This window comes from Mirounga angustirostris, unplaced genomic scaffold, assembly GCF_029215605.1.
Source record: "Mirounga angustirostris isolate CCGP_5_RB_7025 unplaced genomic scaffold, mMirAng1.0.hap1 SCAF_6, whole genome shotgun sequence".
NCBI classification, from domain to species: domain Eukaryota; kingdom Metazoa; phylum Chordata; class Mammalia; order Carnivora; family Phocidae; genus Mirounga; species Mirounga angustirostris.
The window spans coordinates 132,579,422-132,606,495 of NW_026991714.1; the positions used below are offsets into that span (position 1 = coordinate 132,579,422).

The 27,074-nt window shown below is 40.8% G+C and overlaps 1 protein-coding gene across 3 annotated transcripts in view; it reads right to left on the minus strand.

The window, feature by feature from the left end:
* SORCS1 (sortilin related VPS10 domain containing receptor 1) overlaps positions 1-27,074 on the minus strand; it is a 507,270-nt gene that overhangs the window by 126,770 nt on the left and 353,426 nt on the right. For all 3 annotated transcript variants that reach the window (XM_064595254.1, XM_064595255.1, XM_064595253.1), the window contains exon 6: positions 12,535-12,599. In XM_064595254.1, the coding sequence (XP_064451324.1) occupies positions 12,535-12,599 (65 nt within the window). The remainder of the gene's footprint in view (positions 1-12,534; positions 12,600-27,074) is intronic.

Below are 27,074 nucleotides of genomic sequence, written 5' to 3' on the forward strand. Positions count from 1 at the left end.
TTTCATTTGTATTCCCTCTGCCTGAAATGCTTCTCTCCAGGTTGTTCACAAAGAAAGTTCTAGATTTCAGCGAAGTATTACTTCAGAGAGTCTTCCATGATTACTATTGATCACATGCCATTTTGTCAATTCCCTTCATGGAATTTATCACAATATAAAATACCTGTTCCTTATTTATTTCTGTCCTTCTCCATTAGAATATAATCTCCTTGAAGACAGTGACTGCCTTTTCTGGTTGTTCACTAACGTACCCCAGGTTCTAATACTGTTCCAGGCACATACTGGGAAATAAGTAAATACTCACTGGAATGTGCTTCTTGATTGAATATATATTTTGAATGTAAAATAAAGTTTTGCTTTTTTATTTTGATGCTGAATGAAAGGATAAGTTTGCTTTTAGGACATCAGGGATATACACAGAAATCCACTCTTTCAAATTAAAAAGAAATCAGGAGATGAAGACTTACATGAAATGGGGGTACGCAATACTATTGGGTTGGATACAAGGATTCACTAATGACTTCCTGAAGAAAATTTCCAGGATCATCTTTACTTAAGGAACTTGGGTAAACCTGTATTCTAGAAGGAGGACCACTAGGGGGCAGCATGCACGTTTGCTCCATCTGACCAATGACTGATGTAATTGCTGATAAGCTCTTAGGAGACTGTGGAGGAGACCTTTATCTACAATATTCCTTCGTCCTACTGCCATCTGTGTGGATGGGATGGCTCTGAAGTACTTTAAGCCATCTAGTCCCGGTGAAACCATCTCCAGAAATAAACTAAAGAAGAGCCACTACTCACTCTTAATTATCTCCTTTTGCAAACATTCTTAGTTTTAGTTATCATAGTTTTGTTTTCAGGCATAACTCAAGATCTTTCTCCTTGAAGAAAATTTCTGTGACTCAGTCCCTCCCCAGCACTACAGCACACAAAAATCTTTACCTCACAATTTCACACTCCACCAGAACCTTCTACAACTTTTAATCAACTTCTCTTTTCCTAAAGGTAGCCTGGGGTCACAGAAACAATGGACACTGGCAAGCTAGGAGACCGGGCTTGAGTTCTGGTTTGATCACTTACTAGCTGCATAGTTCAAAAGAAATCATTTCATCCTCCTGAGTCTTGCCACCCACATCCATTAAATGGGGATGCCAACGTCAACGCTCTTGCAGTTTGGCTCTAATTAATGTATATGCTACATGTTTTTCTAAACTCAAATGTGTACAGATCTCAGTTGTTATCAATAATGGTAATATTCCTATTTTCTCTTTTGCTACCTTCCACAGTGATAGGATCAGTTTGGGGTCACATAGGAGGTCCTTTAAAAGGGTAGTTAAACTGAATTTGAGCACTCCAGTTATGTTTCTCTATCAGTTATGTTCCCTTGGTGACCTGCCAATACCCATTCTTCCCAGGCTCTTTAATGGAAAAGGCAATACTGGATCTGTAGGCTTGTCCTTCCTCCTGTGTGACTGGCAAGTGCTCATATGCAAGGATTAATCCTTCTGGGTCTATGCCCATTCAAAGTCTTCCTACTCCCCTTGCCACTGGTTGGTTCAGGAAAGGGCATTAAGACCCTGTCATAGTAAATGAGAAGAGAGGGAGGTCTTTTAAGGGTCTGCAGGGGAGGGACCAGGAGCTGTAGCAGAAGACCCTCTTCTGCCTCTCTAGAACACTGTGTCCAATGGGATGCTTGGGACTGCGTTAGCCTTCTTTTTACACAGAGCAGCCAGTTTTACAGTTAAGCTTATATAATGAGTATGCAAAGAGATGGAAAGGACCTATTTCCAGATGATGCTGAGTTACTGATTGTACTGAGCCCAGAGTTGTTCTTTCTCTGTGCTTCTTATGTGAGATAATGAATAAAAACAATGATTAACCAAACTGAATCAAAAGTTCTTGATTAAGAGGTCTTGGTCTTCAAATTACAAATACAACTTCCAATCAGAATTTCTTGGGATTGCCACCTAATGAGGAGTTCTTGATAAATACACAGTGCTTGTTTTATGTGTAATGGAGTCTAAGAGTTTCTTTCTTAAGACTTTAACCTCCTTTTCAAAGGTTCCTGAACAAGCACAAGATGGAAAATATAAAGACACGATTTTCATATTTATAACTCAACTATTTGGAAATTCTGAATCTAAGGGATTTGGGAAGAAAATAAAAGAACAGGGAAACTAACATTTGTTGACCATCTATGTACCAGGTACTCTGAAGCATGTTCACCTTTATTTCATACATTTAATCTTCATAGTATGACAAAGTATAATATATCAACTGATTTTTTAGATAAAGAGAATGAAGCTCAAACAGATCACGATTTATAGAAATGGCATTATGGGTTTCAAACTTGGGTGGCTCTAAGGCTTTTATTTTTACTACTCTATGCTGTGTGAAAAATGCCCGTGAACTGGGGGCCAATTTTTGTTAAGTATATTTTGGCTTTGAGCTAAGTATCAATGCATATACCTAGATACAAAAAAAAAAAAAGACCAGTAAATTTATATTTTTGTGGGGTCATTTGGCAATATGAATCAAGATCCTTGAAAATGAGATCTTTTAACCTCACGTTCATTTCTGAGAATTCTACCCAAGGAAATAATTAATGATCTATGCAAAGATTTAGCTATTTCAATATTCATCAGTGTTGTTTATAATAGAAAGAGAAAAGAATGGCCAAAAATGGGGGAATAATTTTTGAAAACTTCAGAACATGTACAGTTTGTGATTAAAACCATGCTTCTAAAGAGTATATGAGTATGTACAGAAGTGCTTAATACTTTTCATATAATAAAAACAGGTTACCAATTAATAATATTGTATCAATGTTAATTTCTTAGTTTTGAAAAACAGACCTTGGTTGTTCAAGATGCTAACATTAGGAGAAGGTAGGTAAAGCTGTACTGCTGTCTTGGTAGCTTTTCTGTTTACCTAAAATTATTCTAAAATAAAAGTTTTTTAAAAGTAGGTTACCAAAATACATGTGCATCAACCAGATTCTGGGCAAGTTGTATATATAGATACCTACATATGGATGTTTGCACTGGAAAAATGAATAAAAGATATATAGGAGATGTCAACAGTAACATACAGGCAGTGATGTGAGAGAGGGAGACTACTCTGTATGCAAATCCCCCAGTCGGCATCTCTCAGCCCAGGGGTGGAGGGGGTGTGGTGCACGGTAGGCTTGTGAGATCTGTCTCTCAAGACTTAGAGAACCATCTCTAATTCCTCTGCTTTTCGATCTTACTCCACATGACACATATTGAGGTGGAGCACTATGAGCAATACATGCCATGAGCCTGTCCTTGGGCTAAGAAATACAGAAGCTTCAACTGGGTGACACAAGGAAAGCCCCAGGTAGAGGTCTTAAAACCATTTCTTGCTTAGAGTGGCTCAAAGTGAAATTTGCAAGCTGAAGGGGAAATGAACAGTTTTGAGCTGCCTGCCCCTGGTAAAGTGCTCCTGGTTTGTTCTCTTTCTCCTTCTAATGGAAACAGAAAGAAATTGGCTGCACTTCATAATGAGGGACCAATCACTCTTATTCCCCTTGGGGCTTGCTGTAATAACATTAAGTATGATGAACTCTTTCCATATTCAATTCTAGTGAGTGTATGATGCGATTCCATAGGAAGTATCTTGTAATTTGGCATTAATTAACGTCAATTAATGCATGCAACTGCTAGACTTTAGAATTAATTTCATTACTTTCCCCATACAGATGTTTTTCTTGCCATAGATAATTAGGGCCCTGTGAGCTCTTCACAGGCACCCTCACTCTTTGCAACAGTTGCTGCTTAGCATCACGCAGTTCCCACCCCTGTGAAATCTGTGATCTAGAGAAAGGCTGCCTTTCAAGGGCCAGGCTTTGAGCAGAGGGACAGGGCTTTAAACGCAGGTTCAAGGCCTGCTAGCTTGGTAAAGCTAAGCAGTGGCTGCACCTCTCTCAACGCCGATCTGTAAAACGGGAACGGGTGCGAGGCATCTTTCCAGCGGCCGTGACGAGGGAAGAGCTCAGTCATGAAAGGCAAAGAGTCCGGTGCCGGGATAGTCTGTGCTCCAGGAAAGGAGCTGGGGCTGCTACTGAGTGATCTCTCTTTATTCACCAGTACTGCCTACTGTCTCACAGAACCGACTGTAAAGTACTCCAGATACTTCTACCTGGCACAGTAGCTTTCTTCATGTTCAATGTGTGGTTCGGGTTAAAGACTTGTTTTCTTGAAGTAATTTTTTTTAATGACACCGTGAAAAATATTCTCCTTGCATAACTAATAGAGAATGGTGTGAGGCAGTGGTCAGTGGGCAGACCTGGCAAATAGCTCGGGCTATGGGGAGGACATGGGAGGCGCGCGGGAGCCCAGCGCACGGGGCCAGCCAGCCTGCGGCCACATTGCTCTGCAAGTGCGCCCTTCTGCTGGGGGTGATGTTCTAGGCCCCAGGTCTGTCTGCACCATGCTGTGTGACTCAGAGAAGGTCACTTACCGAGCGAGCTAGGCTTCAGATTTCTCCTCTATGTAATGAGGGTTATTAGAACTTTACAATTCAAAAAGGATGTTAAGAATCAGACTATCACTTTAACATCCGGCAGGTCTTTACTATACGCATTGAAACCTGTCCGCTTCCCACCCCTGCACTAACAAATAAACCTCTGTCATGTTGGTAAATCTGTATCATCAGGGCTTCTGCAATTTCTAAACAGCACGCTCATTCCTGGCTGACACCCTATGTTCATTCAGATGGTTCCTCTGGTTTGAACTGCCCTTCCCTTGCCTGCCTCCCCATCCAAATACATCCTGGGCTTTTTTCTATGGAGTTTTTCCTGAGGCTCAGGCTGACCTCTCCCCAGAATCTCTCCAAAGATGGCAGCAGTGGCATTAACCTCCAGAACAACCAGAGCAACCCTCTCCTCCGGGCTAGGAACCATGCTAAATGAATTGCGTGCTTTTTCTCTTTTAAACTTTATAAAAAAAAATTCCAGAAAGTGGTCGTTTTTACAGATGAAGAACTCCAGACTTAGGGATGAGATCTGTATAAGCTCAAATGCTAGTAAATGAAATGCATCACAGATCTCTAGGACTCTACCACTGATTTTATCATTCAACAAATATTTATTTGGCACCAGATCCTTTCATATACCTTAAAATTATAAATGTTTCACTTTAAACAAAACCATAAACTCTGTAGGCAGTCACAAACACTTTGAAACTCTCCCCATCCCCCACTTATTTTCAACTTTAAGACAGGGCAGTTTTTAAAGCCCATATATCTGCATATATATCTTCCTTATGTTCTTTATGTTGTTCTATTATTTTAGAACCTTCATATTAAATGTTCCCACCCAACACACACCCAACACACACACACACACACACACACACGTCAACATGCTTGTGCTCACGTACACTTCATTACCATCAGGGTTCTGGAACCCTCTGCGGCATGTACCAGTTAGAAATTGACATCTGCAAAGCTGAGACTCCAGCTGTGGCCCCTGAAAAGACTAAGTTTAATACATTTCCGTGAAAATTATAAACTTAGGTCAAATGTTCTCCCTCAATATAATGACATTGTGGCATTGCGTTCTTCTATGAAATCTCTTGATTTTGGTCCAGGATAACTTTCTAAATGTTGTCTTTTATGGCTAGCCTTCTGACATTTAGGAGGCCATGATTACTACAGGAAAAGTTCTGAGATCATAAATTTTTTTGCCAAGCACAAGACTAGAAATTAGGGACATGAAAGAGGCCCTAAGGACATAATAATTTAATACTAATACAAAACATCACTTGCCAACTACAGTGCAGTGTGGTGAGTGTACCTTAGGAAGGATCAGGTGTGTCCCACCCCACAGGTGAGGGACACATAAATTTATACCCTTCCACAGATGGTCTACTTTGTGCCAGGACTTCTCCTCGACTGCAGCTATTTTACTTTGCATCACACACAACTGTGGACCTGTTATGCCTCCCTGGCCTACAGTACTTTGGGGGACAGAGACCACTTTACTATTCACTCTAGTGCACAGAGGGAACAATGACCTGTGTGGGGGTAGGGTGGGGACACCTGTGGAAGGCTTCGTGGAGGAGCTGAGAAAAGTCTGGAAGGCTGCTTGGAACGGTAATAGGGTGAGTGATAAGGATGACTCCAGAAAGAAGGAACACTGGTGAGAGCACAGAGGCATGAGGGGGAGGGTATGAGATGTGTCTGAGGAATGCTCCCTGTCTGTTCTGTGGGAAAACCACACTGGAAATCCAGTTTAATTGAGAAAAGACACAAAGTTATCCAGAAGGTCACACCGAAGCACATTTGTTCAAACAACTTTCCAAATGGTAGGAAAGCCAGAAGGAATAAAAGCAGGAATAAAAGTCGGAAGGAGAAAGAGAGGAAGGGGAGAAATGAAAGCAGTTTGGTGCATGGGGGAAAAGCACACAAAATTTTTTCCAGGGTTTTTGGGGAAGGGGTGTACAATGTCTGCCTAGATGTGTTCACATGTTAATGTGATTAATTTCGGGACAAAGAGTCAGTTCAAGGGATTGCCTCTGAGGCATGTGGGTATGGTCAATCCACTATTTCTTCACTTACTTTCTATTTTTATCACCCTCAATACCAAATATCATACTTGGAACATGACCAATGTTCAACCAAGACCCATAGGGTACAATTTCTGCCTTTCATGGTGGAATGAACAAAGATGACACATTGGCCTGTCCCATCCGTATCGCTGGCCTTCCTGCTATCCCCTGGCCCCTGCCAAGCATGGCCATACTCCATATCATTTGCATGTGCTGTTCCATCTGTCTGGAATGCTATTCCACCAGGCTGTCTCCCTTACTTCCATAAAGACTTGGCTCAAACATCAAATGCCACCTTATCAGAGGTTCCTTCCTTGACCTCCCCTCCCCCTCAATCACTATTCCCCTTGCTCTGCTTTGTTTTACTTCCTGGAACTTAGCCCCACTTGGCATTATACACACGTTTAGAACGTCTCCCCTGACTATAAGGGAAACTGTGAGAGCAGGGCTTTTGCAGCATTCCCTCCTATCTCCCATCCATGTTTACGACAGCATGCAGCACAGCATACAGGTCCAACAGTATCTGCTGAATGAATGAATGACAGAGCTTCCAATTCTAGCCCTGAGGCAACGGCCAAAACATTTAATCACTAAAAGCCTTGTTTTCCTCAAAGTTGAAATGAGAAAAATAATAACAGAGCCTACTTATAAGAATCGGTGCAAGTCATGCAGCTGAAAAGTACCTAGTACTACATAGCACCAGGCGAATGAGACGAATATAATGCACAGTACTAGCCTCACTGCGCTCGGGAACATACAGGACCCAGGAAGGGAATGTGCAAGTGCCAAGACCATTAGGACACTTTTTTTTTTTTTTTTTTTTGGAAGCAGGAGTAAGAAGCATTAGGAATTTTCCAGACACTTAGTAATTGCCATCCATGTTATATAGACTAGTGCTGCTATGTCCTGGGGGATCCTGAAAACCCAGGAGAGATGCAGACCTCTGTCACTGAGTGAGGGCCGGGGGAAAACGGGCTTCTCCTGCACACTCTGTCCTCTCTTCCTGAGCATGAGAAGTAAGGGCACAGACCTCCTCCCGGCCTGCTGGGCACACAACATGCAAGGGAAGTAGCACAGAAGCGTACAAAGAGCCCACTCTGAAAGCTGCCCAGCGGGGCCCGCTCCAGCATGTTCCTGTCAGGTTTTCACGGCTGTGTGGGGAGGCCTGTGTTACCGTGTTGCATGCTTTTCTGGTTGGTTTTCAGGGCTGTCTTTAAGGCTACTAAATCAGAAAGGCCAAGTTGAAATCACTAGGGGTTGAAATCAAGCGGCTTTTGCAATATGAACAATGGGGTCAGAAGGAGGCAGCCAGGAGAAAAAGCCAAGTGCAAGGTGCCCCTGCCCCGTCCCTGATGCCTGCTGTGGGCACAGGCAAGAGGGGAGAGGTGCTTGTTCGGCATGCTGGGGACTAGGAGGGTGCCATCGGAGCCTGCAGCCTCCCCGAACTGGAAACTTCTAGCCTCTTCCCAGGTCCCACCCCAGAAACTGTTCCTAAACTGACTGAAAAGAAGGTAAATGAAGGTTATGAAATGTGGGGTCAAATAATGCCAGTTGGTGGGCCAGAGCTGGGACCTTCACTGGAGTGGGAGTGGTCAGTTTGACTTTTTTTTTTTTTTTTTTTTTGTATAGAAATGCCAAAGTGTTCATCTTCTCCGGAACATCAAAGAGATTTGCTATCTTTTAAAGGTGCACTAATGAGGAAATACAAATAGCCAAGAAAAATAAATAAAAATACCTCATTCGCGATTAAATAAATGAGAATGAAAACAATAAGGATATAGCTCTTTGCTCATCAGATGGGTTATGTTTAAAAAATCTTTGATAACGTCTCGGGCTATTGAAGGCTTACAAACAAGCATCCTAGCATCATCATACTGACAGCGTGCAATGATACAACCATCTCAGAGGACAATGTAACAAGGATACAATGTGTATCATTGTATATCAATGTGCACACTCTCAGACCCGGAATTTGCCTTCAATAATTTCTCTTCCCAGCAGTGCTTACTGCCTGCACAAGTCCGAATGCTTACTAACCAAATCAGTAATGTGTGTGTGTCTGTGTGTGATGTATTAGCACTATATGAAAGAGCCAAACCCCTACAGGTCTATTAATGAGAGAAGGGCTAACAAGAGCACAGCTGACTGCACAAAGTGGGTTTGTCTGTGGGTTTTTTTTTTTTTTTTTTTGTAGTCATCGGTCACGAAGTGGCTACATTTACATGTATTGATATGGAAAAACTGTAACTTGTTATTGTGTTCCCCAACAGTGAATTTGGCATAATGGTTTTACAACACGAACATTTGTGAATGTGTATGTATCTGTACTCACATACATATTCACCTGCGTAAGCCCAAACAATTTCTGTAAAAATGCAGAAGAAATATAAAAAAAACCCAAAAAACATAGTACCTCTGGGGAATGGGAATGAAGGTCAAGAAGTGGATTTTACTTTTCACTTGATGCACCTGAGTATGGCTTATCCTTTTTATTGTCATTGTTGCTACTCTTGTTGTTATAAAAGTAATCTATTTCTATAGGAAGAACTGAAAGCACTCCATAGGTCACCTACTGAGGCCTGATGAGAACTGAGGTCTCCATCCCAGCCCCTCAGCATTGTACCCACGCTCCCTCTATTCAGATGTTGCTAGGCAAGCCACTCAATATGCAAGTCAATTGGAGCACTGGAAAATGGGAAGTAGAATGGGATGTCCAGTTCTCACCCAAGACCAGAATTTGTGGGAAGGTGGTTATATAAAGTTGTGACTCTCCTCTGATTTTTATTTCAGCTTGTAAAATGCTAGTCTGTGGTTCATTTCAGCAAGAGTTTTTGGACAATCATTTTCACAGTTGATTAAAGGGCCAAGGTTGTTTCTCCCCAGTGAAAGAGATTAGTCCTTGTGCAAGTTGTCACAAGGTTACTTACTCATGCAAATAGACAATGAGCCCAGTAATTGTCCCCTGTTCCCTGTCCGTGTTAGCATGGATCACCACCAGTATGGAAATAGTCATGTCACTGACCAGGCCTTTCATTTCAGAAGTCAGAGGGAGGAGTGATAAAGGTCAAACCTGATACTGCAGGTTTTCTTGCAAGATGATACTTACACATGTGCATAGAGAACTCTGCATTCCTATGTAATTGCCATGTGAAGAATTCTGATCACAGTTACATTATTTTCCTCCAAAATCACATATACGTAACATGCAGTACACAATTTCAGGGAGTTAGTGAGGTTCTTAAACTTATCCATTAGCCCTCAGGACTCTGTAGACCCTATGGTTAAAGCCCTTCTTTAAGAAGACATGCTTACACAGGTAAGGTTATGTATTAAGTCAACAAATGGGTCAGTCTCTGAGCTTTGTTTGTACAAAGAATCAAAATAAAATGAGATATGGCTTTACACAAAGCTTTCAATCCAGCAGTTTAGTCAACATTTTCTAACTACATACATTACATACATATACAGAAATGCACCTATATTAGGTGAATCATTAGAATAGGTTTCCTTTTTATGGTTTTAATGCACTGGGCAGCAGTTTTAATGTACTGGGTGCATAGGATGCCTGAGTGCATGCACATTCATACATGCACACGATAGTCAAACAGTAAAATCTTTGTCTCTGGGATGAGGACCTGTCAGTTTGTCCTCAGTTAAATGCAGGGGCCAATAACAAATGCCACATCCAATAAACATGTTCAAAATTTTCCAATAATAATTCCTGTGATTGATGGTAATTGAGGTTGCTCTCCCCTGCCTGCCTCCCAAGGCAGAGAGGTAATGCAAGGAAGAATAACATCCTTGTCACAGTGTAAACTACAAGACATCCAGATCCCAGAGCACAGTGGCAGAAATGTCTATGGTAGTCATAGACTGTCGCAGAGCAAGGAAAAAAAAGCTCTTTCCAGAGCTTACCTGCCCTCAGCTATGGAGCTCTGGAGACTTCAGGTGAAGTAGAAATCAATTATAAAGTGTAATCTAGGGAAATGTGAAATGAGACTAAAACTGAACTTTGAATAACTTTGTAAACCACCCTATGGGGATGAGTCAAATAAGCTATTGAGGGCTTGTTCCTGTGTCAAAATAACAGAATTCCTGAATCCATTAAAATCAGAAAGTAATCACTTATCCAAAGTCAAAATATCGTATTATTTTGGCACATACTCTACAAGATGTATAAACAATGGGTTCCACAGACTTAAATTCTGTCCTGAATACTACTGAAGGGATAGAAATACAAGAAGGATCTCAATCAGAAAATAGAGAAGTGACATACAGACATTAGAATTCCTGGAGCAACTGACCACCAGCCTGGAACCTGGGTTTAATAAATACAGTCTCCACTACATATGCTAATACCTTACTACTCTGATCTCTCTGTGCTCTTTCCTTCTCTCCTCTTCCTCTCTGTTTCTTTGCCCTGGAGTCCTGGTTACCAAGTACCTTGAGAAAAAGGAAGAGGGAGAGGAAGGAAGAGAGAGAGAGAAAAAGATAAAGAGAGGGACTGGATATGATACTGAAAAAATCTCTTTTTTTAATACCCAGTCAGGTCAGGCATTATGCCTAGATCCTTTATTTCAATTGGTAGGTAATTTTTTTTTTCTGTTCTGTTTTGACAGGGATAACTTTTCAAATTAAATCCCTTTATTGAATTTTCACTCTTGGGTAGTTTCTGAAGATGCTGCCTTTGCAAAAAAGTAAAATAAAATAAATAAAATTAGAACTGATCTATTTCATGCCATGTGAAAGCTGAGCCCGAGATGACAGTTTGGCATTATCAACCTTCATGGCTGCAGGGAGCATAGGAATAATGTTGGGTGAAAGAAAACGTGCACATCAGGGAAAGTGACGGCCTTATTGTTTTCAGGATATGGGGTTATGTGCATTAGATGCCACAAGCCAGAAGTGGTATTATCCCCAAAAGCTTGAAAATGAAAGCAATCTGGGATGTTACCAATTCCATCCGGAGCTTCCTAAACAAGAGGTGCAGTCATGGGAGACAGACCCTAAAGCTCTTTCATTAGTTTTTCATTGTAGGACTTTGTTACTTTAAATGTGTTCCGCTGACCAGCAGCCTGGGCTTCGTCTGGGAACTTATTAGGAATGCAGACTCTTGAGCCCCTGTTGAATCAGAATCCACATTTTAACAAGATCCCTCGTTGGGCCATATTATGTTCAGATTTGAGGTGCAATGCCCTAAAATTTTCCAACTTAGTAAGTGACTTGGTCACCCTGACAATTGGTCAACTATGTATTCACTCACTCAACTAATATTTACTAAGCCCCATCTACATGTTGACAATGTGGCATGTGCTGGAGACGTGATATTGACTGAAGATGCACACGGCCCCTCCTATCCTAGAACCCAGAGGCCAATTCATTGTAATTAATCACTATGGATGGTTCAGACGTAAACATCCATTTCTACTTTTTTAGCTTTTTATTTTGAAATAATTTTAGGCTCACATAAAAGTTGCAAAAACTAGTATAGAGAGTTGCCCTGTACCCTTCTCTTGGCTTCCCCCAAAGATAACATCCAGTATAACCACAGAATGAAAGCAAATAAAATATGAAATTTGTTTAGAATGGGAGTTCAAGAAAGACTCTCCTAAGAAATGGATGCCTTCTCTGGTTCTGATATTATTCTATGGTTTTTTTGAAACTATATCTGTTAAAATAAGGAAACCGGAAAAACAAATCAAAACAAAACAGCGGCAAAAACATAATCATAACAATAACTACAAAAACACTTCAGAAATAAGAAACGGGGGCATTTCCTCATTACCTGGAAAGGAAAACACCTTGGCTGGATGAGAGATGTTGGAAATTGTTAAGACAACTCTGGATTACTAAGGACTTGAACTATTGCTGCTATGTTTCCCTAGACACAGACTCGGCTCATGGCAGATTGGGAAAACTAGTATTACTATGAACATCATGGAGAAGACGAATTACTTACGACCATCTACAGTTCTGGCCTCGAGATGCACAAGATCTGGTTCCTTATTTGACCCCATCACAGACCTAAAAAAAAAAAAAAAAGGAGAAACAGGAAAAGGAAGACCAACATTAATGACTTCACATGTGCCTCAGAGAAACTCAGTGGAGTCCAGGGACTACTGAGGTTCACAGGATTTAAACACCACAATCCTTGGAATATATCTGCTGTATTTATTTATATAGCCTGACAGTAAAATTTCCACTTCAAATAAAAGCTATAATGAAATCTTTATTTGATGAAGGCCAGGCTTAACTCTGATGAGGATATTGCGTGTTATTAGCTCCGACCTGCAAATAAGTCCTACACATGGCCTGGATGTCCTCCTGTGACAATCTCACTAACAATATGTTAGACTTCCAAGACACACCAGGCAAATTCCAGGCAGGCTACTTTAGCTGGGTTGCTTGAAAAGTGATTTCCATAGCAAACTGATCTAATTAATTTTTTCATTTGAAATTAGCAGAACTAGGTCCCCCTATCCTACGCACTATGAACATATCATGTGACCCCACCCGATGCAGGGGCCAGTATGGCACAGAGGGACCACGCTCTGTATCGCTGAACCAGTGTGAGAGGAAAATGCAAATGCACCACACTTCACGGCAGGTGCTTGAAACCGTATGTGTAAGTAAAATAAAATAAAAGCAAAATAAAAGTCTATTTAAAATGCCTTGGAGGCACCTATTATCTAGCATAATCTTTTAGTAAGCCTTATTAAGTAGAAAATAATTATTCTGTTACCTGAGCTATAATAGATAGTCAAATGTTGAATGAAAGAAGGAAGGAAATGAACGGAGGGAGGGAATATATAATGGTCTGTAAGTTCTTTGAAATAAGTAAATTAATCATTGTCCTAAGGGCATTCCCAGAACTCTTCTTATTTGAACTCATTTTCTGAGCTCAAAGAGTCTGAGGCATAGCTAGCTTAGTCTCTCTTCATCTTAAGAAGTCCCCTAAAGGCCCAATTATCACTGTCAGCAACTTTTTTCTGATTGATACATGGCCTGAAATTCAGAGTCTATGCTCAAAACACTACACCCTGCTTTCTTCTCTCCGACAGCCGAAAAGTTCTAATAAGGGTTTGATAATTTTCCCCAAAGAGCCAGAGGACACACACTGGGACACTCCACATCCTTGGAATCTGAATGCGGGCAGTCGGTGATAATCTGAACCATCACTTCAGTTGCTGGTCCAGGGAGGGTGGCTCTCCATTTCTCACACTGAAGCCCTGACTGGATCCACAGGCGACCTCTTCTGACGAGGCCACAGTCAGGAGATTAAGAAAAAAAAAACAAGCTCCTTAAAAGCCTTCCAGCTAGAAATCTCAGCAGCTAACTGGTTTTTATAAATTATTAGTGGGTAGTTCCGTGCTGTTCACCTCCCACTATGCCGGCTACCCTGAGTTTCTTCCTTGAAATGACTAGTACCTGTGATTCCCAGAAGGCTGGCATCGCAGAAACACAATGGTAAAAACTAGCACGCAGACCTGTCTGCTTGGCTCATGGTGAGTGTCAGTGCGAGATGAAATAAGTACCCTGCATCCAGTTGCATCTTTCCATGTGCTCATGGCCCCAAATCAATAAGAGCAGTTGTCTCTTAAGATCTTTTGTTATTTCTAAAAGAATTAACAAGATTGATAAACCCCTGGCCAGACTTATCAAAAAGAAAAGAGAGGGCGCCTGGGTGGATCAGATGGTTAAGCATCTGCCTTCGGCTCAGGTTATGATCCCAGGGTCCTGGATCGAGTCCTGCATCGGGCTCCCTGCTAGGTGGGGAGCCTGCTTCTCCCTCTGCCTCTGCCTCTCTCTCTCTCTGACTTTCATGAAAAAATAAATAAAACATTAAAAAAAAAAAAAAAAGAAAAGAGAAATGACCCAAATCAACAAAATCATGAATGAAAGAGGAGAGATCACAACCAACACCAAAGAAATACAAACAATTATAAGAACATATTAGGAGCAATTCTATGCCAGCAAATTAGATAACCTGGAAGAAATGGATGCATTCCTAGAGATGTATCAACTACGAAAACTGAACCAGGAAGAAACAGAAAACCTGAACAGACCTATAACCACTAAGGAAATTGAAGCAGTCATCAAAAATCTCCCAAAAAACAAAGCCCAGGGCCAGATGGCTTCCCAGGGGAATTCTACCAAACATTTCAAGAAGAATTAATACCTATTCTTCTGAAACTGTTCCAAAAAATAGAAATGGAAGGAAAACTTCCAAACTCGTTTTATGAGGCCCCCATTACCTTGATCCCCAAACCAGACAAAGACCCCATCAAAAAGGAGAATTACAGACCAATATCCCTGATGAACATGGATGCAAAAATTCTCACCAAAATACTAGCCAGTAGGATCCAACAGTACATTAAAAGGATTATTCACCAAAAAAAAAAAAAAAAAAAAAAAAAAAAAAGGATTATTCACCACAACCAAGTGGGATTTATCCCTGGGCTGCAAAGTTGGTTCAACATCCACAAATCAATCAATGTGATACAATACATAAATAAAAGAAAGAACAAGAACCATATGATCCTCTCAATAGATGCAGAAAAAGCATTTGACAAAGTACAGCATCCTTTCTTGATCAAAACTCTTCAGAGTATAGGGATGGATGGTACATACCTCAATATCATAAAAGCCATCTATGAAAAACCTACAGCGAATATCATTCTCAATGGGGAAAAACTGAGAGCTTTCCCCCTAAGGTCAGGAACGCGGCAGGGATGTCCACTGTCACCACTGCTATTCAACCTAGTATTAGAAGTCCTAGCCACAGCAATCAGACAACAAAAAGAAATAAAAGGCATCCAAATCGGCAAAGAAGAAGTCAAACTCTCACTCTTTGCAGATGATATGATACTTTATGTGGAAAACCCAAAGGACTCCACCAGAAATCAGTGGCATTCCTATACATGAACAACAAGACAGAAGAAAGAGAAATTAAGGAGTTGATCCCATTTACAATTGCATGCAAAATCCTAAGATACCTAGGAATAAATCTAACCAAAGAGGCAAAGAATCTGTACTCAGAAAACTATAAAATACTCATGAAAGTAATTGAGGAAGACACAAAGAAATGGAAAAACGTTCCATGCTCATGGATTGGAAGAACAAATACTGTGAAGATGTCAATGCTACCTAGAGCAATCTACACATTCAATGCAATCCCCATCAAAATACCATTGACTTTTTTCGAAGAAGTGGAACAAATAATCCTAAAATTTGTATGGAATCAAAAAAGACCCGAATAGCCAGAGGAATGTTGAAAAAGAAAAGCAAAGCCGGCGGCATCACAATTCTGGATTTCCAGCTCTATTACAAAGCTGTCATCACCAAGACAGTATGGTACTGGTAGAAAAACAGACACATAGATCAATGGAACAGAATAGAGAGCTCAGAAATGGACCCTCAACTCTATGGTCAACTAATCTTTTTTTTTTTTTTTTTTAAGATTTTATTTATTTATTTGAGAGAGAGAGAATGAGAGACAGAGAACACATGAGAGGAGATAGGGTCAGAGGACGAAGCAGACTCCCCGCCGAGCAGGGAGCCCGATGCGGGACTCGATCCCGGGACTCCGGGATCATGACCTGAGCCGAAGGCAGTCGCCTAACCAACTGAGCCACCCAGGCGCCCCAGGTCAACTAATCTTTGACAAAGCAGGAAAGAATGTCCAATGGAAGAAAGACAGTCTCTTCAACAAATGGTGTTGGGGAAATTGGACAGCCACATATAGAAGAATGAAACTGGACCATTTCCTTACACCACACACAAAAATAGACTCAAAATGGTTGAAAGACCTCAATGTGAGATGGGAGTCCATTAAAATCCTAAAGGACAACACAGGCAGCAACCTCTTTGACCTCAGCCACAGCAACTTCTTCCTAGAAACATCGCCAAAGGCAAGGGAAGCAAGGGCAAAAATGAACTACTGGGACCTCATCAAGATAAAAAGCTTTTGCACAGCAAAAGAAACAGTCAACAAAACCAAAAGACAACCAATAGAATGGGAGAAGATATTTGCAAATGACAAATCAGATAAAGGGCTCATATCCAAAAACTATAAAGAACTTCTTAAACTCAACACCCAAAGAACAAATGATCCAATCAAGAAATGGGCAGAAGACATGAACAGACATTTTTCCGAAGAAGACATCCAAATGGCCAACAGACACATGAAAAAGTTCTCAACATCGCTTGGCATCAAGGAAATCCAAATTAAACCCTCAATGAGATATCACCTCACACCAGTCAGAATGGCTAAAATTAACAGGTCAGGAAACGACAGATGTTGGCGGGGATGCGGAGAAAGGGGAACCCTCATACACTGTTGGTGGGAATGCAAGCTGGTGTAACCACTCTGGAAAACAGTATGGAGGTTCCTCAAAAAGTTGAAAATAGAGCTACCATATGATCCAGCAATTGCTCTACTGGATATTTATCCCAAAGATACAAATGTAGGGATCCGAAGGGGTACATGTACCCCAATGTTTATAGCAGCAATGTCCACAATAGCCAAACTGTGGAAAGAGCCAAGATGTCCATCGACAGATGAATGGATGAAGAAGAAGTGGTATATATATATACAATGGAATATTATGCAGCCATCAAAAGGAATGAGATCTTGCCATTTCCAACGACGTGGATGGAACTGGAGGGTGTTATGCTGAGCGAAATAAGTCAATCAGAGAAAGACATGTATCATATGACCTCACTGATATGAGGAATTCTTAATCTCAGAAAACAAACAGAGGGTTGCTGGAGTGGTGGGGGGTGGGAGGGATGGGGTGACTCGGTGATAGACACTGGGGAGGGTATGTGCTATGGTGAGCAGTGTGAATTGTGCAAGACTGTTGAATCACAGATCCGTACCTCTGAAACAAATAATGCAATACATGTTAAGAAAGAAAAAAGAAGAAGAAGATAGCAGGAGGGGAAGAATGAAGGGGGGGAATTGGAGGGGGAGATGAACCATGAGAGACGATGTATTCTGGGAAACGAACTGAGGATTCTAGAGGGGAGGGGGTGGGGGCATGGGTTGGCCTGGTGATGGGTATTAAAGAGGGCACGTTCTGCATGGAGCACTGGGTGTTATACGCAAACTATGAATAATGGAACACTACATCAAAACTAATGATGTATGGTGATTAACATAACATAATAAAAAAAAAGGATTAAAAAAAGATCTTTTGTTATTTCTAAAGGCAGGAGCTATTGTTTCAAGTGATGTTTCCACCCTTATCGATTCACAAAAAGACACGGGAACAAAACAGAGTCCCTTGCTTCTCTAGAGTCTACTGTGGCTAACCAACTCCCCTTACACTGCCTAAAATTTTTTGCCCCTATCTGGAGTAAAACAATTTTAACAACAAACTAAAACTTTAAAGTCAAACCACAATGTTTCCAACAACTTTTATTGGCGGTTAGGCTCACCCCTTTTCCTGGTAGTCTGGGAGTACCTGTAGATCTGCAGTCACAGATCATAAAGAATTATCGCTGCTTTTATTTTGTGGCACTGGTAAGGGGAGCCTGGGTGGCTCAGTCATTAAGCATCTGCCTTCAGCTGAGGTCATGATCCCAGGGTCCTGGGATCGAGCCCCACATCGGGCTCCCTGCTCCACGGGAAGCCTGCTTCTCCCTCTCCCCCTGCTTGTGTTCCCTCTCTCGCTGTGTCTCTGTCAAATAAATAAATAAATAAATAAAACATTAAAAAAAAAAAAAAAAAGACCAGTTACTGTGCTTTGCTTACTAATGATGACAATAATGTTAACAGGTGGTTGCCAGGGGTTGGCAGGAGGAAAAAACAGGGACAGGATGGTAAAAGGATACAAACTTTCAGTTATAAGATGAATAAGGTACAAGGTGATGAGTATAGTTGATTAATACTGTATTGTAAACTGAAATTTGTTAATAGAACTTAAGTGTTCTCACAAAAAAAGAAAGAAAGAAAGAAGAAAAGAAAAAAGGTAAACATAGGAGATGATGGATCTGTTAACTTGGTTGTGGAAATCCTTTTACACTGTATATGTTTCTGAAACCATTAACACTGTATACTTTAAATATATTATAATTTTATTCATCAACTATACCTCAATAAGGCTCAAAAATAAAAATAGCATAAACATAAAATTCAATCCAAATGTTCCCTTGATGATCTTCTTTTCAGAGTGAGACCTCAAGAATGGCTTCATGTATCTCTGTCCATCATGATAGTAAGTCTGACTTTTGGTATTTAGCACAAAAGGTTGGACACCCTTGCTTTATGCTTCCAGATTACCCTGTATGTATGTATCCCTGTCATGGTTCATAATGTTTTGCTCGATCTCTCTGCATAAATGCCTCTTTTAGTTCATGGAGCTCCCATAAAGCAGGTGCTCTGTTTTTTATCACCAAATTCTCCGTGCTTACCAGAGCACAGAGAAGAATGTTTCCCCTGTAAACATATAGACAACATTTTTACACTGGTCAGTATCTACTATAATATCTGATATATTGGGTTGTTCAATTCTGGGACTCAGAGGAACCTCTCTGTATTATGAGATGAAAAATTTTGATCCAGGATCTTTTAATTATATAAAAAGGCAATAGGTGGCGGTATCTTTATATTGCCTGTATGCCTATTTGAGAAAATGAATTCCCTTCTTGAACTAAATTTTACAGAAGGGCAGGGAAGTCTTCATGCCTTAGCATGTACTGGGTCTCTGTCTGGATTTCCCTCTTACCCTTATTCTGCCTTCTTAACTCTTTTATTTTAGTATTTTTTTTTTCCATTTTGTAAGCAATAATTCAACAATCCTATACATTTCTCAGTGCTCATCAGGATAAATGTATGCTTCATCCTCTTTATCTATTTCACCCATCCTACCACCTACCTCCCCTCTAGCAAACACCACTTTGTTCTCTGCATTTGAGTGGTTTTTGTTTGTTTGTCTCTTTTTTCTTTGTTGATTTGTTTTGTTTTTTTAAATTCTACAGATAAGTGAAATCATATGGTATTTGCCTTTCTCTGACTGACCTATTTCATTTAGCATTATACACTCTAGATCCACCCATGCTGTTGTAAATGGCAAGATTTCAGTTCTTTTCTTTTTTTATGGCTGAGTAAAATTCCATAGTATATATGTACCACATATTTATCCATTCATCTATCAATGGTCGCTTGGGCTGCTTCCATATCTTGGCTAGTATAAATAATGCTGCTAAATTTCACAACTATTAGAATGGCTAAAAAAAAAAAAAAAACCACACAAGAAATACCAAGTGTTGGCAAGGATGTGGAAAAAAAGAAATCTTGTGCACTGTTCGTGGGAAGGCAGACTGGTGCAGCCACTGCGGAAAACAGAATGAAGATTCCTCGAAAATTAAAAAATAGAGTTACCATATGATCCAGTATTCTATTGATGGGTATTTACCCCAAGAAAAAGAAAACAGTAATTCTAAAAGATATATGTTCCCCATGCCTTCTTAACTCTTACAGTCTGTGCACTCTTAAAGTCTCGGCAGCAGATATATGAAGTTGAAAACAGATTTTCCAGTGAAGATGTCACTTAGATTAAATTGGTTACTCCTTCTGAGACTTCTAGAATCATGCACATACTTGTGCATAGCATAAACTAGGCCATGTTTCAATTGGTAACTTATCTGTCTACCCCTCTTATTGACCAATAAGCTCAAATCTTTCTGTATTTCCATGCCATGCATTTCCATGCATGACAAGTACAACTACTCAATAAATGTTTACTGAATGCTTTTGGAAAAAGGAGAAGTATATAACCAACATGCAAGCATTTATCAATGTATTTGTATATGTGAAATCTGGTGAGTTACTTCACATCTCTGTGCTTTTATTATTGTTTAAATCGATAAAATGAGGCTAAAATAAGTTTTCCTAGAATATATATCTTAAAGCACTTATCAGAGTCCTTGTACGTAGCAAGGGTTCAGAAATGCAGCCGATTTCTTTCCTCTCTTTTTTTTCCCTTTCTCATTTTAGGAGAGAGGTGGGGAATGTAAATACCCATCTGAAAATTAAAGCTAATGTTGGTAATAAAAGCTTCTTGAGATTTCATGGGTACCCCATTAGCCAAAATGATTTATCAACATGATTTATCATCATAACTCAAAAGATAAAAAAAAAATCAACAGCCCAGAGATCAAATGTATGAATAAATAAAATCACTTTTTTTATTCAGTGAAACATTCCAAGCCCCTAATATGTAATAAAAATAAAGGCTGTCCTTAAGAGCTTTAGAACTAAGGAGGAGCTCTACAGTTCCCCATGTAACAAGAGGGCTCATATTCAAGGTGCTACTTGAACACATAGAAGAAATGACCTTTCACTTGCAGATAGAAACCTGTGGGAGAAGGAAGGCCCGGGAATCCTTTAGGGTAAATGAATTCAATCTTCAAGGATACGCAATAACATGATCAATGGACAGAAGGGGTGGAAGAATATTCTATTTAGAGATAAATAGCAAGTAAAGAGGCCGCAGGTCAGAGAGAGGATGCCCAGACAGGTGTATACTAGCAAGTCAGTAGATCTAATGTTTTCAGGGTAGAGCAGTAGAAAATAAAATAAAAAGTTAGGCAGGGGTCCAATCATGAAGCACCCTGTGCATCATGCTAAGGTTTTTTTATTTGATCCTAAAAGCCATGAAATGCTACTGAAGTACATTAAGTGTGTGAAGCTATAAATAGCTAAAAAGAAGAACTTCTGTCCCCATCTATGTGTGAGACTCCCTGTGCACAGAAAGTAGACGGTGAAGGCCCTCAGGCTAGGCTAGATCCAGTTGTGTTGTTGAAAACAAGACAAAGCCAGCATCACTCATCCTTGCTTCCAGTATCTTAAGCTGGTGTTCACATATAGCAGCCATTTCTGAACAAAATCCGAGGATAACTGGAGTCAAGAATGCAAATAAAACAATCACACCCTGATATAGTGCACCATGATATGAGCTGTGCAGAGTCAGCCTTCTGAAATGTGATCAGCCAAATGCAGCCTTTGTAGACATTTTCTACAGAGGAACTCAGAAATGTCACTAGTTCATCATTCTCCTGGCATTTCGTCAGAGTTTATACCAGTTTAATACAGTGCCACATAGATGGTGCAGAGCCACAAAATGCCCTGACAGAGATAACCTCAGAGCAAGTATTAAAAAATAAATACCATGCCAGGATAGCACCTGTTTATTCAGATTCAGAATGGCAGCTAATGGCATATGGAGGAAAGAACAGGGATCTGCAGAGTAAAAGGGCTGGTGAGTTGGACACATCTGTCTTCTTTTTTTTAGAAGGAGCATCATGTTCCCACAGGCTCTCTCCATAAACAAAGCCCCTAGAAGCAAGTGGTTCTATCTGTTCGAGAAGAAGCAAAAGCTGGCTGGTACCAGTGGCTGGCTCCCTTGACTTCCTCTTCTGTAGCCAAGGGTTCCCCTCTCCCATGGCCTCACAGCTAGGCTGTCAAGACACAGGTCATCAGGAGAGTCCTGGCTAATGCAGTAACTTTTATTCTAGAACAAAGCAGCTTATTCAGAGGTCTCATCTCCTGTAAATCTGGGGAAAATGGGCTGGGGGAGGGGGGGAAGCTACTGAGTGTCATTTTAGCCTCTGTCTTAGTCCTAAGAAACATGCTTGCTTGATTTCTTCTGGCTTCCACAATGTCACACTGGTTTCCCAGAGCCAAAGATAGCCACTACAAATAAATAAATAGACAGACAAAAAACAAAAAGATGCTTAGTTTCTTAAATGCATAATGGCTACTGAGAATCAGCATGGCCAACATCCTCAGGCCCATCAAATTCTGCATTTTGCCATCCTTACTCCCCCTAAGCCAGAAGCCCAATTGTTGAATTAGGTGATGTCTACAACAAAGTGTATGTGAGTATGCACGTGTGGGCATGCATGCGTGCATACGTGCGTGCGTGTGTGTGTGTGTGTTTGTGTTTATAGGAGCAAAGTGAGGAATGGGGTATCTGACTCAGAATGAAAGAATACAGGGGTTCCTGGGTGGCTCAGTCGTTAAGCGTCTGCCTTCGGCTCAGGTCATGATCCCAGGGTCCTGGGATTGAGCCCACATTGGGCTCCCTGCTCAGTGGGGAGCCTGCTTCTCCCCTCCCTCTGCCCACCCCCACCACTCATGCTCTCTCTCACTCACTCACTCTCACTCTATCTCAAATAAATAAAATCTTAAAAAAAGAATGAAGGAATACATAAAGCTCAGGAATGAAGGAATACATAAGGGGATGAGGATGTTTGTTGAACAAAGCGCATGGTAGAAAACAAAGCTGAAATTTGCAAGAGCCATAGTGAGCAACAAGCAACATGTTGCTTCAGACATCAGAAAGACCAGGTCCAAGTTGGTCAGGACAAGCCATTGTGCTACAATGCTCTCCCTTCCCCCACTTTCCCCTTCTCTCATATAATGGCTTTACTTCTAAAACCATGGATTCACTTCCCATCTTCTTCTTATTTCCCCACTGTTTGGGCCCCTCTCCTTGCCTTCGTTGTTTCCTGCATACAGGATTGAGGGGATCTAGAGGCACCAGGGAAGATGACCAGATCACCCGCCCAGGCCCCAAACAGAAATCATTGTGCCAATGGGATAAGAGAAATCTATTTAAAATGATCAAACAGTTTGGGACTGAGGTAAAGGAGTGGCTCGAAATATTTTTTTTAATAAGGCTTCTTTTTATCTTTTTAAACTGTACTGCTATCATACAAAATGCATTTTTAGCAACTTGTTCATTTTACTCTAATCCACCTTGGAGACTGTTCCATGCCAGGACATAAAATTAATGGTATAGATCTCTACTATTTTGCAATTTATTAAATTAAAATGCCCAATTTGTCTATCGTCTATTGATTGACCCAAAGCAAAAATGTATAATAAATGAAAAAAAAAAAAAAAACCCACTGGAAATACAAAGAGAAAATTCATAATAGTAGCCATCTCTGAGAGGTTTTGGAATTGGGGGTGACAAAGAGATTATTACCCTTGTCAGTAATTTAAAATTTTTTGCAATGCATTTATGCATTACTCTTATAATTAATATTAATAAATTTGTACTGTTATGAACAACAAGAAAGTTTCTTCAGTCTGGAAAACAGTCTGTGAGGAGACATATAATCAATGTGTGCAAGTCACAAAGGGGTAGTGGGGAGGAATGAGCATAGTTAGTATGGAGAGGAGACCTGGACTATGTCAAACCTCAGACTCCTGGCAACTCTGCCACCATCTTACTACAAACAAGTGCTTGGAAAGCTAACGCTGTGGAACAGCTCTGGCAGCAAGAGACAATGCTAAGGACAGCAGGAGGTGTGTGTTTGTGTTTATCTTAAATTCGGGGTGAGAGGAGGAAGGTGTGGACCGACGTCCGGCTTGGGACCAAAGGGGCCAGGGTAAACGAAGACAAGGAGAGGACAGAACCTCACCACTTACCCCTTTCTTTCCCTTTCTGTTAAGGACAAAGAGCTTCAGATTAGAGGGTAGTATGTTAAAGGACTAAAACCTGAGCATTTTGCTGCTGGAGAAAATTTGGCCCAGAGAAATTATATTCTATAAGAGAATTCCAAAAATAGCAATCTCCAAAGTTTAGGTTTGAACATACCAAGCAGGGAAAATGAAAATGAGCACATGCCAGTATATGATGACTTATTGGTTGTAAGCTGAGGAAACGTACTAGGGTGTTTATGCTTTAACTTTAGAAAATATACACAAAATAGAAAGTAAAACAGCAAAAAAAAAAAAGAAAAAAAAACCACAACAGGAATTGTAGTATCTTCTGCCTACATCTCAATGAATCATCTTGTCCACACCTGGGGTGCTGCTGCAGGTACCTCCCCACGGAGACTATTGATCTAAACTGTGGATCCCTGGGTTATCCTTAATATTTAACACCCAGAAGGGCAGACAGCTGATCCTCAATTAAGTTTTTTAATGAATGAATGAATGAATGAATAAATTCAACAAATATTTATTGAATACAGACAATATGCCAGAGGCAATTCTAAGGTGCTGAGGATTTAGGAGTGAATTAAACAGAAGATAATCCCTGCACTTTATGAAGCTTCCATTTCCATACAGAAGACAGGGAAGGTATAAATAAATGTAAATATGTATCAGGTGGTGATAACAACATTTACTAAAAGTTATGTAGAAAAAAATATATACAAACTATAAGAAGCTTTAACTACCTCAAAAACACTACGTCATATGGTGTTAATCAAAGGCTGGTGTTCATCTATTAAGTGTAGGATTGATATCATACAGGGCTTGCAGGGCTGTGCTCTTGTTGGCATCCTGCTCATCAACTGTCAACAACGTGGATAAGAATGCCTATTGTGGGCCTACAAAATTCACACGACACAAATTGAGGAAAAATGATAACAAGATAACAAAGGTGGTGGTAGCTCTGAAAGCAAGTCACTTGCCTAAGGGCATACAGCTAATAAATGATATAATCAGATCAGAATTTAGGCTCTCTAATTTTTCTACAGCTCCATATATCACCTGTAAAAAGGATATTAATAATAAGACCTAATAAAAACGTTGTGGAGAGTAAAAGGAAGAATAGGTGCAGCATCACTATTGTCAACAGTATGAATTAAGGGGTCCTTTAGAGATGAAAAGTCTGTTAGAGATTAACTAGTCCAAACACCACATGTCACAGTTAAGGGAATCAAGGCTTCAAGAGAGCAAATACCTTGTCCAAGTTCATATCACTCAGAGAGCATCAAGGTTGGAACTACTAACCAAGGTTCTTGACTCACTCCAATGATCCTTCTCATGAAAAAAAAATTCATTTTCTTTTTATTCCTTAGTGTCTCAGCAAAGACAGTATGACTCAAAAGATAATGTATGTGTCTTACACCAAAAAGGTCAGGAGAAATGATGGGAAACTTCAATTTGACATCCTACAAGGGTCATGTGCTTCTATGGCTTAAATGTTTGTGTATCCCCAAAATTCATATGCTGAAACCTAATTTCTAAGGAGATAGGATTAGGAGGTGAGGTCTTAGGGAGGCGATGAGTGCCCATGTAGAAGAGGCCAGAGACGGCCCCCTTGCTCACTGCAGCATGTGAGAACACAGTAAGAAGGTAACCAACCACATGCAACCCAGAACAGGGCCTTCATCAGACCCCCATCCCACTGGCACCCCGATCTCGGACTGCAGGCCCCCTAAACTGTAAGAAAGAAACTTCTGTGGTTTATAAGACATCCAGTCTGTGGTATTTTGTTATAGCAACCCCGACCGGCAGAAACATGTGTGGTGGGCATTAGGGTAGCATGCGCCTGGGCATATTTGGGAGGGTGCCCTGTCTTGGGAGTCTGGAAATAGCCTGGAACTAAGTTTAGTTTAGATCCTCAAATATCAGAGCCTGTAAGTGTGAAGGTGAAAAATGACTAATAAATTTTGACCCTTGTGAGAAACACAGTGTTAGTCTCCACACTGGACTGCCAGGTCCCTGGCCCTCACCTAAGACTGGTTTAACCATCCTCAAAGAGCTCTGCTCTGCTTTTTGAACCTGTTATGAAACCACGACATTCTCTTGTTTTGTTGCTGGGTATTGTTACTGTGGAAAAAACACCCCAAGAGGCCACAGCTCACAAGCCCCCCAGTGGAGAAGGGAAAGTGACCCAGTCAGTAAAGCCTGGAGAGGAGCAAGGACAGAGAAGAAGAGGTTAGATAAGGAAGAAATCAGATTCACCCTCACAGCAGGAGCACAAATTCCTGCGGTGTCAAACAGCAGTTACTCTCCTCAGTACTTTGCTTATTCACAAAGAATTTCTGGAGTGCTGAGTACAAGGTGTCAAGGGATTTGGAACTGGGCAAATTCAGTGATGATATCCTGTGAAAATACTTTGAAGGCCATGCCAGTGTGCCTTTGAACTCGTACTAACTGCTTGGCCAAGGAAACACTGTGATGATGGAAAATGTAAAACATACCTTCTAATTTTTTTTTAAATTAATACTCCAGTATGGATGCAAATTCTTAAGTTCTCACCGAAAACATCTTATGGTGACAGAAAGAGAAGAGAGGGAGACAGGGAGGGGAAGTTAGAAGGAGGGGAAGGAGAGGAGGAGAAGGGAGAGGCCATGGAAGAGAGATGGGGAAGAGCAGACAAAGAAGAAGAAAAAGAGGGGTAGATGAAAGGGTAGAGATTTGAGGAGGACAACCAGAGGGAAAGGAGAAAAGAGATGCCCTCCTAGGGAGCTATGCTGCAGGTCCCATTCCTGTTCATCTCCCACCACCATCCACCCCGAATTCCAAATTCTGCCAGCTGGAAAATAGGCTTGACTGCTCTATTATTCTTATAATTGGCATCATTTTTTGAAATAACACTGCTTTTAGAAATCCAATTGTAGGGGCGCCTGGGTGGCTCAGTCATTAACCGTCTGCCTTCGGCTCAGGTCATGATCCCAGGGTGCTGGGATCGAGCCCCCTCATCGGGCTCCCTGATAAGTGGGGAGCCTGCTTCTCCCTCCCCC